Below are 16078 nucleotides of genomic sequence, written 5' to 3' on the forward strand. Positions count from 1 at the left end.
CTGTAAAACCGAGTTGGAGCTTGTACCTCCCCATATATATGTATGGAGTGGAGTTGGCAACTGAAAAGAAACTTTGTGTTCCCTTCAAGCTAGGTGAAGGACGGCTTTCACACACACTTATCTCTCAGAACTGAGCATGTGGAGAGACGTTCGTTCATCCAGCACAAAGGGAACGGGTTGCAGGAGAAACCCTTACTCTGGTTTCTCAGTCTGTTTCCTAGGGCCGGTTTGAAGTGCCTGCCGTTTTCACTGTAAAACCGAGTTGGGGCTTGTACCTCCCCTTATATATGTATGGAGTGGAGGTGTCAACTGAAAAGAAACTTTGTGTTCCCTTCAAGCTAGGTGAAGGACGGCTTTCACACACACTTATCTCTCAGAACTGAGCATGTGGAGAGACGTTCGTTCATCCAGCACAAAGGGAACGGGTTGCAGGGGAAACCATTACTCTGGATTCTCAGTCTGTTTCCTAGTGCCGGTTTGAAGTGCCTGCCGTTTTCACTGTAAAACCGAGTTGGAGCTTGTACCTGCCCATATATATGTATGGAGTGGAGTTGGCCACTGAAAAGAAACTTTGTGTTCCCTTCAAGCTAGGTGAAGGACGGCTTTCACACACACTTATCTCTCAGAACTGAGCATGTGGAGAGACGTTCGTTCATCCAGCACAAAGGGAACGGGATGCAGGAGAAACCATTACTCTGGTTTCTCAGTCGGTTTCCTAGTGCCGGTTTGAAGTGCCTGCCGTTTTCACTGTAAAACCGAGTTGCAGCTTGTACCTCCCCATATATATGTATGGAGTGGAGTTGGCAACTGAAAAGAAACTTTGTGTTCCCTTCAAGCTAGGTGAAGGACGGCTTTCACACACACTTGTCTCTCAGAACTGAGCATGTGGAGAGACGTTCGTTCATCCAGCACAAAGGGAACGGGTTGCAGGAGAAACCCTTACTCTGGTTTCTCAGTCTGTTTCCTAGTGCCGGTTTGAAGTGCCTGCCGTTTTCACTGTAAAACCGAGTTGGAGCTTGTACCTCCCCATATATATGTATGGAGTGGAGTTGGCCACTGAAAAGAAACTTTGTGTTCCCTTCAAGCTAGGTGAAGGACGGCTTTCACACACACTTATCTCTCAGAACTGAGCATGTGGAGAGACGTTCGTTCATCCAGCACAAAGGGAACGGGTTGCAGGAGAAACCCTTACTCTGGTTTCTCAGTCTGTTTCCTAGTGCCGGTTTGAAGTGCCTGCCGTTTTCACTGTAAAACCGAGTTGCAGCTTGTACCTCCCCATATATATGTATGGAGTGGAGTTGGCAACTGAAAAGAAACTTTGTGTTCCCTTCAAGCTAGGTGAAGGACGGCTTTCACACACACTTATCTCTCAGAACTGAGCATGTGGAGAGACGTTCGTTCATCCAGCACAAATGGAACTGGTTGCAGGGGAAACCCTTACTGTGGTTTCTCAGTCTGTTTTTCTAGTGCCGGTTTGAAGTGCCTGCCGTTTTCACTGTAAAACCGAGTTGGAGCTTGTACCTCCCCATATATATGTATGGAGTGGAGTTGGCAACTGAAAAGAAACTTTGTGTTCCCTTCAAGCTAGGTGAAGGACGGCTTTCACACACACTTATCTCTCAGAACTGAGCATGTGGAGAGACGTTCGTTCATCCAGCACAAAGGGAACGGGTTGCAGTAGAAACCCTTACTCTGGTTTCTCAGTCTGTTTCCTAGTGCCGGTTTGAAGTGCCTGCCGTTTTCACTGTAAAACCGAGTTGGAGCTTTTACCTCCCCATATATATGTATGGAGTGGAGTTGGCAACTGAAAAGAAACTTTGTGTTCCCTTCAAGCTAGGTGAAGGACGGCTTTCACACACACTTATCTCTCAGAACTGAGCATGTGGAGAGACGTTCGTTCATCCAGCACAAAGGGAACGGGTTGCAGGAGAAACCCTTACTGTGGTTTCTCAGTCTGTTTTTCTAGTGCCGGTATGAAGTGCCTGCCGTTTTCACTGTAAAACCGAGTTGGAGCTTGTACCTCCCCATATATATGTATGGAGTGGAGTTGGCAGCTGAAAAGAAACTTTGTGTTCCCTTCAAGCTAGGTGAAGGACGGCTTTCACACACACTTATCTCTCAGACCTGAGCATGTGGAGAGACGTTCGTTCATCCAGCACAAAGGGAACGGGTTGCAGGAGAAACCCTTACTCTGGTTTCTCAGTCTGTTTCCTAGTGCCGGTTTGAAGTGCCTGCCGTTTTCACTGTAAAACCGAGTTGGAGCTTGTACCTCCCCATATATATGTATGGAGTGGATTTGGCCACTGAAAAGAAACTTTGTGTTCCCTTCAATCTAGGTGAAGGACGGTTTTGACACACACTTATCTCTCAGAACTGATCATGTGGAGAGACGTTCGTTCATCCAGCACAAAGGGAACGGGTTGCAGGAGAAACCCTTACTCTGGTTTCTCAGTCTGTTTCCTAGTGCCGGTTTGAAGTGCCTGCCGTTTTCACAGTAAAACCGAGTTGGAGCTTGTACCTCCCCATATATATGTATGGAGTGGAGTTGGCAACTGAAAAGAAACTTTGTGTTCCCTTCAAGCTAGGTGAAGGACGGCTTTCACACACACTTATCTCTCAGAACTGAGCATGTGGAGAGACGTTCGTTCATCCAGCACAAAGGGAACGGGTTGCAGGAGAAACCCGTACTCTGGTTTCTCAGTCGGTTTCCTAGTGCCGGTTTGAAGTGCCTGCCGTTTTCACTGTAAAACCGAGTTGGAGCTTGTACCTCCCCATATATAAGTATGGAGTGGTGTTGGCAACTGAAAAGAAACTTTGTGTTTCCTTCAAGCTAGGTGAAGGCAGCTTTCACACACACTTATCTCTCAGAACTGAGCATGTGGAGAGACGTTCGTTCATCCAGCACAAAGGGAACGGGTTGCAGGAGAAACCCTTACTCTGGTTTCTCAGTCTGTTTCCTAGTGCCGGTTTGAAGTGCCTGCCGTTTTCACTGTAAAACCGAGTTGCAGCTTGTACCTCCCCATATATATATATGGAGTGTGGTTTGCAAATGAAAAGAAACTTTGTGTTCCCTTCAAGCTAGGTGAAGGTCGGCTTTCACACTCATTTATCTCTCAGACCTGAGTATGTGGAGAGACCTTCGTTCATCCAGCACAAAGGCAACGGGTTGCAGGAGAAACCCTTACTCTGGTTTCTCAGTCTGTTTCCTAGCGCTGGTTTGAAGTGCCTGCCGTTTTCACTGTAAAACCGAGTTGGAGCTTGTACCTCCCCATATATATGTATGGAGTGGAGTTGGCAACTGAAAAGAAACTTTGTGTTCCCTTCAAGCTAGGTGAAGGACGGCTTTCACACACACTTATCTCTCAGACATGAGCATGTGGAGAGACGTTCGTTCATCCAGCACAAAGGGAACGGGTTGCAGGAGAAACCCTTACTGTGGTTTCTCAGGCTGTTTTTCTAGTGCCGGTTTGAAGTGCCTGCCGTTTTCACTGTAAAACCGAGTTGGAGCTTGTACCTCCCCATATATATGTATGGAGTGGAGTTGGCAACTGAAAAGAAACTTTGTGTTCCCTTCAAGCTAGGTGAAGGACGGCTTTCACACACACTTATCTCTCAGACCTGAGCATGTGGAGAGACGTTCGTTCATCCAGCACAAAGGGAACGGGTTGCAGGAGAAACCCTTACTCTGGTTTCTCAGTCTGTTTCCTAGTGCCGGTTTGAAGTGCCTGCCGTTTTCACTGTAAAACCGAGTTGGAGCTTGTACCTCCCCATATATATGTATGGAGTGGAGTTGGCCACTGAAAAGAAACTTTGTGTTCCCTTCAAGCTAGGTGAAGGACGGCTTTCACACACACTTATCTCTCAGAACTGAGCATGTGGAGAGACGTTCGTTCATCCAGCACAAAGGGAACGGGTTGCAGGAGAAACCCTTACTCTGGTTTCTCAGTCTGTTTCCTAGTGCCGGTTTGAAGTGCCTGCCGTTTTCACTGTAAAACCTAGTTGGAGCTTGTACCTCCCCATATATATGTATGGAGTGGAGTTGGCAACTGAAAAGAAACTTTGTGTTCCCTTCAAGCTAGGTGAAGGACGGCTTTCACACACACTTATCTCTCAGAACTGAGCATGTGGAGAGACGTTCGTTCATCCAGCACAAAGGGAACGGGTTGCAGGAGAAACCCTTACTCTGGTTTCTCAGTCGGTTTCCTAGTGCCGGTTTGAAGTGCCTGCCGTTTTCACTGTAAAACCGAGTTGGAACTTGTACCTCCCCATATATATGTATGGAGTGGAGTTGGCAACTGAAAAGAAACTTTGTGTTCCCTTCAAGCTAGGTGAAGGACGGCTTTCACACACACTTATCTCTCAGAACTGAGCATGTGGAGAGACGTTCATTCATCCAGCACAAAGGGACGGGTTGCAGGAGAAACCCTTACTCTGGTTTCTCAGTCTGTTTCCTAGTGCCGGTTTAAAGTGCCTGCCGTTTTCACTGTAAAACCGAGTTGGAGCTTGTACCTCCCCATATATATGTATGGAGTGGAGTTTGCAACTGAAAAAAACTTTGTGTTCCTTTCAAGCTAGGTGAAGGACGGCTTTCACACACACTTATCTCTCAGAACTGAGCATGTGGAGAGACGTTCGTTCATCCAGCACAAAGGGAACGGGTTGCAGGAGAAACCCTTACTCTGGTTTCTCAGTCTGTTTCCTAGTGCCGGTTTGAAGTGCCTGCCGTTTTCACTGTAAAACCGAGTTGGAGCTTGTACCTCCCCATATATATGTATGGAGTGGGGTTGGCAACTGAAAAGAAACTTTGTGTTCCCTTCAAGCTAGGTGAAGGACGGCTTTCACACACACTTATCTCTCAGAACTGAGCATGTGGAGAGACGTTCGTTCATCCAGCACAAAGGGAACGGGTTGCAGGAGAAACCCTTACTCTGGTTTCTCAGTCTGTTTCCTAGTGCCGGTTTGAAGTGCCTGCCGTTTTCACTGTAAAACCGAGTTGGAGCTTGTACCTCCCCATATATATGTATGGAGTGGAGTTGGCAACTGAAAAGAAACTTTGTGTTCCCTTCAAGCTAGGTGAAGGACGGCTTTCATACACACTTATCTCTCAGAACTGAGCATGTGGAGAGACGTTCGTTCATCCAGCACAAAGGGAACGGGTTGCAGGAGAAACCCTTACTCTGGTTTCTCAGTCGGTTTCCTAGTGCCGGTTTGAAGTGCCTGCCGTTTTCACTGTAAAACCGAGTTGGAGCTTGTACCTCCCCATATATATGTATGGAGTGGAGTTGGCAACTGAAAAGAAACTTTGTGTTCCCTTCAAGCTAGGTGAAGGACGGCTTTCACACAAACTTATCTCTCAGAACTGAGCATGTGGAGAGACGTTCGTTCATCCAGCACAAAGGGAACGGGTTGCAGGAGAAACCCTTACTCTGGTTTCTCAGTCTGTTTCCTAGTGCCGGTATGAAGTGCCTGCCGTTTTCACTGTAAAACCGAGTTGGAGCTTGTACCACCCCATATATATGTATGGAGTGGATTTGGCCACTGAAAAGAAACTTTGTGTTCCCTTCAATCTAGGTGAAGGACGGCTTTCACACACACTTATCTCTCAGAACTGAGCATGTGGAGAGACTTTCGTTCATCCAGCACAAAGGGAACGGGTTGCAGGAGAAACCCTTACTGTGGTTTCTCAGTCTGTTTTTCTAGTGCCGGTTTGAAGTGCCTGCCGTTTTCACTGTAAAACCGAGTTGGAGCTTGTACCTCCCCATATATATGTATGGAGTGGAGTTGGCCACTGAAAAGAAACTTTGTGTCCCTTCAAGCTAGGTGAAGGACGGCTTTCACACACACTTATCTCTCAGAACTGAGCATGTGGAGAGACGTTCGTTCATCCAGCACAAAGGGAACGGGTTGCAGGAGAAACCCTTACTCTGGATTCTCAGTCGGTTTCCTAGTGCCGGTTTGAAGTGCCTGCCGTTTTCACTGTAAAACCGAGTTGGAGCTTGTACCTCCCCATATATATGTATGGAGTGGAGTTGGCAACTGAAAAGAAACTTTGTGTTCCCTTCAAGCTAGGTGAAGGACGGCTTTCACACACACTTATCTCTCAGAACTGAGCATGTGGAGAGACGTTCGTTCATCCAGCACAAAGGGAACGGGTTGCAGGAGAAACCCTTACTCTGGTTTCTCAGTCTGTTTCCTAGTGCCGGTTTGAAGTGCCTGCCGTTTTCACTGTAAAACCGAGTTGGAGCTTGTACCTCCCCATATATATGTATGGAGTGGAGTTGGCAACTGAAAAGAAACTTTGTGTTCCCTTCAAGCTAGGTGAAGGACGGCTTTCACACACACTTATCTCTCAGAACTGAGCATGTGGAGAGACGTTCGTTCATCCAGCACAAAGGGAACGGGTTACAGGAGAAATCCTTACTCTGGTTTCTCAGTCTGTTTTTCTAGTGCCGGTTTGAAGTGCCTGCCGTTTTCACTGTAAAACCGAGTTGGAGCTTGTACCTCCCCATATATATGTATGGAGTGGAGTTGGCAACTGAAAAGAAACTTTGTGTTCCCTTCAAGCTAGGTGAAGGACGGCTTTCACACACACTTATCTCTCAGAACTGAGCATGTGGAGAGACGTTCGTTCATCCAGCACAAAGTTAACAGCTTGCAGGAGAAACCCTTTCTGTGGTTTCTCAGTCTGTTTCCTAGTGTCGGTTTGAAGTGCCTGCCGTTTTCACTGTAAAACCGAGTTGGAGCTTGTACCTCCCCATATATATGTATGGAGCGGATTTGGCCACTGAAAAGAAACTTTGTGTTCCCTTCAATCTAGGTGAAGGACGGCTTTCACACACACTTATCTCTCAGAACTGAGCATGTGGAGAGACGTTCGTTCATCCAGCACAAAGGGAACGGGTTGCAGGAGAAACCCTGACTCTGGTTTCTCAGTCTGTTTCCTAGTGCCGGTTTGAAGTGCCTGCCGTTTTCACTGTAAAACCGAGTTGGAGCTTGTACCTCCCCATATATATGTATGGAGTGGAGTTGGCAACTGAAAAGAAACTTTGTGTTCCCTTCAATCTAGGTGAAGGACGGCTTTCACACACACTTATCTCTCAGACCTGAGCATGTGGAGAGACATTCATTCATCCAGCACAAAGGGAACGGGTTGCAGGAGAAACCCTTACTCTGGTTTCTCAGTCTGTTTCCTTGTGCTCATTTGAAGTGCCGGCCGTTTTCACTGTAAATCAGAGTTGGAGCTTGTACCTCCCCATATATATATATGGAGTGGGGTTTGCAACTGAAAAGAAACTTTGTGTTCCCTTCAAGCTAGGTAAAGGTCGGCTTTCACACTCATTTATCTCTCAGACCTGAGTATGTGGAGAGACCTTCGTTCATCCAGCACAAAGGCAACGGGTTGCAGGAGAAACCCTTACTCTGTTTTCTCAGTCTGTTTCCTAGCGCCGGTTTGAAGTGCCTGCCGTTTTCACTGTAAAACCGAGTTGGAGCTTGTACCTTCCCATATATATGTATGGAGTGGAATTTGCAACTGAAAAGAAACTTTGTGTTCCCTTCAAGCTAGGTGAAGGACGGCTTTCACACACACTTATCTCTCAGAACTGAGCATGTGGAGAGACGTTCGTTCATCCAACACAAAAGGAACGGGTTGCAGGAGAAACCCTTACTGTGGTTTCTCAGTCTGTTTCCTAGTGCCGGTTTGAAGTGCCTGCCGTTTTCACTGTAAAACCGAGTTGGAGCTTGTACATCCCCATATATATGTATGGAGTGGAATTTGCAACTGAAAAGAAACTTTGTGTTCCCTTCAAGCTAGGTGAAGGACGGCTTTCACACACACTTATCTCTCAGACCTGAGCATGTGGAGAGACGTTCGTTCATCCAGCACAAAGGGAACGGGTTGCAGGAGAAACCCTTACTGTGGTTTCTCAGTTTGTTTCTTAGTGCAGGTTTGAATTTCCTGCGGTTTGCACTCTAAAACCGAGTTGGAGGTTGTTCCTCCCCATATTTATGTATGGACCATATGCCGACACAAAAGAAGAGATTGTAGTTAATATAAAGTGGCTGAAATCAATGTCCGGAAAACCTAGCTAAGTTTCCTAAATGTCCCAACTTAACTAACCACAGGACTGCCGCATCAAGAATGGGGCAAATAGCACCTTGTGAATTTTTTTTAATAAATAAATAATGATCCACTTCCTACCACCGGCAATTATGATAAGACTGAGTATAAGTTCTTACAACAAATAGTGTAGTAATCATAATTTCTACTTGATTCAAACCACTTCTTCTATAAAATTTGAATCTTTTTTCTTCAGACGGATTTGTGCCATTTGACCTAGTGATAAAATTTTCAACTTGCTTTTATTAAAAATATTCACCATAGTGAGAGTTTATTATATCAACTATTCCTTTATGGGAAACCCTTGTGCCTTGTCACTCTGTTTCATAATATTTCCTGTGGAAAATTCAATCCTTCATTTAGGAAAATCTGAGCAATATTTCTCATGGAAATCCGTCCTAAACTGCAACCCAAGAAAATGAAATTGACACTGAGCAGCCCGTGAAGCCGGCAGACACATGCAGTGCACTGTTGTGTTCCCGCCTCGTATTTCTGTAACCAGCAGGGAAATTTGTATCTCAAGAAATAGACATAAACATTTTTCAGGACCTGAGAACACAGTTTCCCTTTCAGGGTTTAGTGGGCTTCCATTTAATTCTATGAGAAATGTTTAAAACAACAGGACAACAGCTGAGATAGGGTTTAAAATAACTTTTATTTCAGTGAAAATAAAGCCAACTGACTGTTATCATTTTTACTTTATTTGATCTCACTCTCTTACTTTACCTTCCCAACCTCCTCCACAAAATGATGGTGAACATCCCCTCCTGGGTCAGAAATCTAAGTAGAAATTACCAATCACATTGAGGTGTGCTTTGTTGTTTTATTTTTCAAAACAACCAAGTTTCATTCATATGATTTAATAATTAAGATCAGAAACAAAGTCTACTCAATAAATGGTAGACAACACATGTCGTCATAGCTGCTCATCAGGTTTGGCCCCACGTTACACACTTTTACATGGACATGTGCCATGTGCTGTCATGGGAAACGGTGAGTGGGGACAGGGCCTCTGCTCTCACAGGGCACACAGCCTGGTGGGGCAGGCGGTGTTCAATCATTGCCCTTTTGTGTTTAATATACTTACAAATTATGGGAAATGCTATTTAAAAAGAACAAAATGAGTCACTGATAGTGAAAAATACAAGGACAGTATTTAGGCTGAGGGAAGACAGGGAATCTCTTTGAAGATCTGACACTCCACTGAGACCCAAAGGACAACTCTGGCACTGAAGGTGAAGGGCAGGGACACACTGATAAAGGGCTGAAATCCAGAATATACCAAAATTTCTTTACACTCAACAAGAAGGATGAATAACCTGATTAAAAAATGAGCAAAATGCCTGAACACACACCTCATCAAAGAAGAAATCTGGATGCCAAAGAAGCCTTTGGAAAGATGCTCCACAGCACCTGTCATCAAGGGGATGCAGACTGAAACAGCGAGATACCACTGCACACCTGTCAGAACTGCCAAAATGCAGAACACTGACAGCACCGAATGCTGGTGAGGATGTGGAGCACCAGAAATTATAATGCATTGTTGGTGGGAATGAAAAATGGCCCAGGTACTTTGGAAGACGGTCTGGCAATTTTTTACAGAGCTAGACGTAATTCTAACATATGATCCGGCAACTGTGCTCCTTGGTGTTTACTCGATGAAATGGAAACTTATGTTCACACACAAATCTGCATACAGATGTTAATAGCAGCTTTATTCATACTCAACAGGATTCAGAAGCAACTAAGCTCTTCTTCAGTAGGTGAATGGATAAATAAACTGTGGTCCCGCCAGAAAATGGACTATTATTTGGTGCTAAAATGAAATGAGTTATCAAGGAATGAAAAGACATGGAGGAACCTTAAATGCATATTACCAAGTGAAAGAAGCCAATCTGGGAAGTTTCAGCAACTGTCTGATTCCAACTGTATGGTGTTCTGGGAAAGGGAAAAACACAGAGACTGAAAGATCAGTGGCTGCCAGAGGCTAGAGGGGAAAGAGCAATGAATGAGGTGCAGCACGGAGCATTTTAAGGTCACTAAGACACACGACTCTGTATGATGCTGTGATGGTGGATACATGTCATTGTACATCTGTCCAAACCCACAGAGTGCACAACACAATGTGTAAATCCTAGTGTCAACTATGGGCTATGGGTGATGATGACATGTCAGTGTAGGTTCACCCATTGTCACAAATGTACACTCTGGTGCAGGTGTCAATATTGAGGAGGCTGTGGGGGCAAACTGCAGTTCATACACCCAATCCAGCCCCAGCCACCGCTGTTAATAAAGCTCTATGGGTGTGTGGACTATCTGGCTGTTCTGGCATCTAAACAGTAGAGCTGAGCAGCTGCACCAGAGATCAGGAGGTTTTCAGACCCTGAAATATTTACCCCCAAGCCCTTGAAAGGAAAAGTCTGCTGAGCCCTGTTCTAAATGAATCAAGATTCACCCTGATGAGGCAGGACAGCAGGGCCCAAACCAGGCATGGTTAATGGGGCTGAAGCAATGTTTTAGTTCCAACACATCTGCTGAAGTCCTGCAAGTCCAGTGACAGACTGTAGCCAGGAAGCGTCTGCAGGAGGAGTCGGGAGCAGGCCTTCCCGCCAGGCTCCGGGATGCCGGGGGCCGCGTGCCGCACGGGGGCCACCCGCTTGAAGAAGGTGGACTTGCAGTGGAAGCCGATCAACTCGTAGAGCTCGGAGAGGATGCTGCACGGCTGAATTTTCTCCTCGGAACGCTGAAGCACAGGGAGAAAAGCAACAAGCATCTGAATGAAACACGTAAGTGAAAAAAGACCCATAAAAATGGTTTTCCCTTAAAACAGAGACCCGATGACACAGGAAGGAAGAGGAAGGCTGACTTAGTGCACTGATGGGACCGGATGCAGAAACGCAGGGAAGCAGCACTGTGCAGACACTCCAGACCCCCTCTGGGCCCCACCTCTCCGCATTCCACCTGTCCCTTTACTAGAAAAGCCCGTATTCCCTGAAATAGAGGAATCTGCTACCTAAACATGGGACACAGAGAAGGGAAAGAGGAAAAGGAAGGGAAAGTAAAGGAACAACAGTTCATCTAGACCCTAGGGTCTGGGCGGGACTTTCACCAAACACACAACTTCTCAAAGCACAGAGCGCACAGGGAGAGGCTGACAGAGTGATTGCGACTTCTGCTCCTAAAGCACCCAGCTACCTGTCAGCACACGCTGCGCCCATTACTGAATCATTACAATCATCTCAGAAACAACTACTACCCCAGCTCACAGGCAAGGAAATCTGAAACTCGGGGAGGAATTATTATCATCCTGGACAAAGTCCCACAGCCCAGTAGTCTCAGAGCCTCCGGCAGACCCTGGGCTAAAATGCTCCTCATCACCACGGGCCCTGAGACTCAGGCTGAGGCCACGTCAGGTCTGCACGGGCCCAGAGCACAGTCTGTGGGACAGGGAATGCTCCCACTCGAAGTGCCAGGTCAAGGCCCTCAGGAACTTGTGTAATGAAACCAAATCCCCAAACTCATTTCCAACCCACTGCCCTGTCCGGGAGGACTGCTCGGCACAACTGCGCTGTCACCTGTGCACAGGCTGAGCAAGGGGCCCAGACAGTGATGTGACATCCCAGTGGAAGTGGCTCGGAGACCACTTCATCACAGGACAGATTCTCCCGGCTTCCAACGTTAACTCTCCATTCCATTTCCAACTGGAAAGTAAGTTTAGACTTGTTTTCCTCTCTTAGAAACAAAGAGAGTGGTAACATCAGAGGGAAACTCAAGACAGAGGAAGAGTCTCCTGGTCATTTGCAAGGATAGGCCGGGGAGGGAACAGAGACAGGGATCAGAAAGACCCGTGTTCCAGTCCAAAGTCTGCACGTCACTCGCTTTGACAGTTTCCTTTTTAATACAGGTGATAAAATCTAATTATGATTTTTGGGAAAACTAAATGAAATAACGTATTCCACTAGCATAGGTGTAAAATCCTCCATGAGTGTTCCAGAAATGGACGTGATCGTGGTTAGTTACTGTCTGCCAATTCTTGTGTTCTCAGCTCACATCACCCAACCAGAGATGTGCGAGAGATTGCCTCACCAGCCAGCAGCCTTCTCCAACTTGGAAACTTACAGTGTCCGAAGAGCAGGCAGTGTTGGATGCTTTGCGGCACTCTGGAGGTAGCACTCCAGTGATGACTTTAAAAAGCTGGGGAGAATTTAGGGGACCATACAGTTCAAATACAGAGTACTCATTCCATGTCTACAAATATTCATCTCTAGCCATGATGAGTAAGAGAGGAAATACATATTCAAACATACATCATTTTCCCACATAAGTGCATCAAAACAATTTGGAAAGAGTGTAACTTTCTTCTCTAGATCACACAGCGGGGATTACAAGGTTTGTACTGACAGCCCTACTTGTAAATCATCTGCAAACGTAACTGGGTCCACTATCAGTCATCATAATTTGAAGGGAATGTTAGAAAAGAAAAAAGCCAAGCTAATACTCTCCAATCTTTTGTTTGGTTACGATGTCACAGAGGAGATGGACAGCTCAATAAGGAACCACTCTGCCGTGATCACGGAGCCGGGGAGCGGGATGTGCGGCAAGATGTATGACGCAGCCGCAACTGTGCCCATGATTCTAGGCAGGTACCCAAAGTCACCTTGACAAGGTGTGAAACGTTTATGCCCACGTCCTCATAACCTGACATGTATTAAGGAGAAATGGAAACTTATAAACGGCCAATACCCTTGGTGGATACACCGTCCAAAGAGCAAAGTCACAGTTTGACAACTGGCCATCCCGGTACCTTGGGATTCATTCTTGAAGAACCTTAAAAACCACTCCTCTGTACTCAAGAAGTGCTGCCTACTAGTCCTATCTTTGGCTCATGGATACCACATGTTGAAGTGAACTTCAATGTCTGCACAGATTTGACTGTCTTTCTCCAGGTTCACTTGTCCATTCTGAAGAGGCCTGAGCTAAGTCCAAATACCTTAAGATTAATTCCCTCCAGTGACAACTCAACGAGCCTGTAATTACAAGCCAACTGAACAGGACTGTCCTCAGCGAAAAATGTCACCAACCCTTCACTGCTTTCTTAAACTCCTCTCCTGGTTAATTGCAACATACTAACACCACCCTCCACCAAGTTCCCCAACTATGTCAAATAGAAAGTAAGGTCCATAAAAGAGGAGACAACTCCATAGTCACCTTTGAATTCCTAGCATAAAGTAATGTCAATAAATAGAACTATGATTATGGCTTCTTTCCTTTAAAACCTTTCTGGTTATTTAAATGAGACCATGGAAGGGAGGTGTTTGAGTCCAGTATCTTGATCCAGAAGACTCTGGAGGCCTTTTTCAGAATGGCTGTCCACTGATTCATTCAAAACACACCTTCTCTTTCCGGGAGGAGCTGTGATTTTCTGCCATGGGTTTGTGGTCACTCTCATGCCAGAACAGCTTTAAACTAAATCCTTACTTTGGATATGTTATTTTTCCCGCTTCCAAAAAATTTTACTTTCCTTACTTCCTTGCCTTGAGGAATGCTTTTATTCTTTTCTTTCTAATTCAACCTTTTATAAAGCAGGATTCTCAGGATGTGTTTGGCCTTATATAAGAACAGCCATCCAACTCCCAGTGTGAGAGGCCACAGGCTCACCTCCTGCCCTCCTGCCAGGGCAACTGAAACTCAGTTCAGGAGCCAACCGGCACCCCAGGGCTTCTAAGGCTCACGTATCTCCCAGAATCCCTGCTTTCTGGTTTGTCTTGGCTTCTGAGAATTTCCCCTCACTTTCTTGACAATTAGCTGTGCAGCTTGAAAGATGAGGAAGGAAGGTTTTATTTCTTAATCAGAATTTAAAGGAACTTATGTAATGAAGCTTTTCACGAGTTTCTAGAACCCTCCATTGCTGAGACAGAAAACACACAAGATATTTTCTAAATTTAGCTATCATGTGCATTTTTTCTTTGCTTTTGTTTTGTTAACTGCTAATAGACATTTTTTAATTAAAAAATAAAATAAGGTCCCAAATAAGATAGAAAATTGAAGGGGCAAACAAAATTAAAGAGCAAAGACAGAAAAATGATAAGTACTCTACAAAGTTAATAGAATAAATACACTATGGATCAGACCAGCAATTCTCAGTAACAGCTAATTGAAACCTGACCATGAGGTAAAACGTCTCTCCTGTCAGGAGATGACCAACAGAAAATAGAATTAAATCAACAACCTAAAATTCTAAGTCTGGCGAGGTATAGAAGTCTACCAGCAAAGTGTGTCTTCTTCTGGAAAAGAGGGAGACTCACCAGCTCTTTTCTGTGGAGCCTGAGCCCAGGGGAGGACAGTGAAGTGTGTTCTGTAAGTACCCAATTAGCAAAGTGAGTGATGAATAAAGAGATGTGAGCTTTGATGAGAGATGATACTACTATTCACTTGTCCTGTAAAGTATGTCTTCGCGTTCAGAGATCAATATCTCAGCAGGAAAATGCACAGCCCGGGATCAGACCACTTCTGTGATTGTGACACTGCACTTAGATGTCTCAAGGGCACCTCCAACTCCACCTGCAAAGAGCTAACTTCACGGTGTTCCTCCCATAGCCATCCTGCCCAGGGCCCTTGGTCGGGGGCAAGGTCTCCCTGCCTCTCCCAGCTCAGGCCAATCACTCACAGATGTGACAAGACCCCTCCTTCAGGGGCAAATTTCCTCAGTCAACGAGATCCACCACCCACACCTGTCCTACCAGGTACTCACTGGCACTCCCTCAGCACTGACTCTGTGCTGGGGACCATGCTGCACACTGTGCACACGTTATCTCACTGGATCTACACAGCAGTCCTGGGAGTTCGGTACATCACTGCTTCTATTGATTAGATAAATTGTTTCACTTCCTTGGGTGTGTCATCCAAAGTGACACGGCTACTGAGCCACAAACCTGGGACTGAAAATCACTTGAAAATTGAACACTGCTACACCTCGCAGCCACCCTACTCTGACTCATCACATCACCTCCTGCCGAGCCTTCTAAATGTTTCTAAGCATTCTACAAGACAAAAGTGATCTACGAGAGCATCGCACTAGCCTACTTAAAATCTGTCAATGACGGTCCACTGCTCTTAGGAGAAAGCCCCACCGGGCCTGAGCACAGCCCAACGGCCCGGCATCCGCTTTCCCTGCGCGGCCGCGCCGCCTCACCCACCACGCAGCTCTACACGTGCAGCGTCCAGGACAGGGATGCTGACTCCGTACAACCCGGGGCTCGTCTCACTCAAACAATGATCACCCTCTTCAGTGGTTACCTTCTTCAATACTGAATCTCAGAAAAATATTTTCTCTGGATGAATCAATATCTTTTTCCTTACAACTTCCCATCATTGATAATGAGCTCCCCCCAAAAGAGAGAAGACCTAATCCTCAGTCTCCTTATCTGTAAAGTGCAAATAACAGGGAAATATGAGAGGTTTTATTAGAAGTAATATTCATGTGAGGCTGAGGGACAATTCCCAACATACAGTAAGTACTCAATATGTGCTTACTTAATATTAATAAGAATAGATTACATTCCAGCAACCTTAAATCAATGCTTTATGGCTTTGTCTAAAAGACTACCGACAAACTGTTGGACGAACTGTTTTGAGCAGATCAGCACAAGTGTACTGGGCGAGGTAAGCGCTGACTCCAGTTACAGCTGCAACCAACCAGCACTACGGGGCGGGAGCAGTTTGCTCAAACTCTTACATGTTGCTTGAGCATTTAGTTGTAGTTATTGAATAAAGACAGGTATTATTTACTCAAAGCTCCTGAAACATAAATCTTCAAAGATTGATGCAAATTATGTTTCAAGTACAACACTCTCACTAGAAATTACTTGAAAATTATAGTCTTAGCTCCTCCGCACATCAAAACAGCATTTTCCTAATGTATCTGACTATGTACTCTGAAAGGATTGTTTAAAAGAAATT

The 16078-nt window shown here is 45.5% G+C and overlaps 1 protein-coding gene across 2 annotated transcripts in view; it reads right to left on the bottom strand.

Moving 5' to 3' along the window:
• Window positions 1–10335: 10335 nt before the first annotated feature.
• Window positions 10336–16078, bottom strand: part of LOC140693990 (trafficking protein particle complex subunit 9-like) — a 115951-nt gene continuing 110208 nt past the window's right edge. Inside the window, exon 3 of one of the 2 annotated variants that reach the window (XM_072957494.1) lies at window positions 10336–10862. In XM_072957494.1, the coding sequence (XP_072813595.1) occupies window positions 10614–10862 (249 nt within the window). In that variant the 3' untranslated portion in view covers window positions 10336–10613. The remainder of the gene's footprint in view (window positions 10863–16078) is intronic. The other variant, XM_072957493.1, reaches the window with a different exon arrangement.

Source organism: Vicugna pacos, unplaced genomic scaffold, assembly GCF_048564905.1.
Source record: "Vicugna pacos unplaced genomic scaffold, VicPac4 scaffold_20, whole genome shotgun sequence".
Lineage (NCBI taxonomy): Eukaryota > Metazoa > Chordata > Mammalia > Artiodactyla > Camelidae > Vicugna > Vicugna pacos.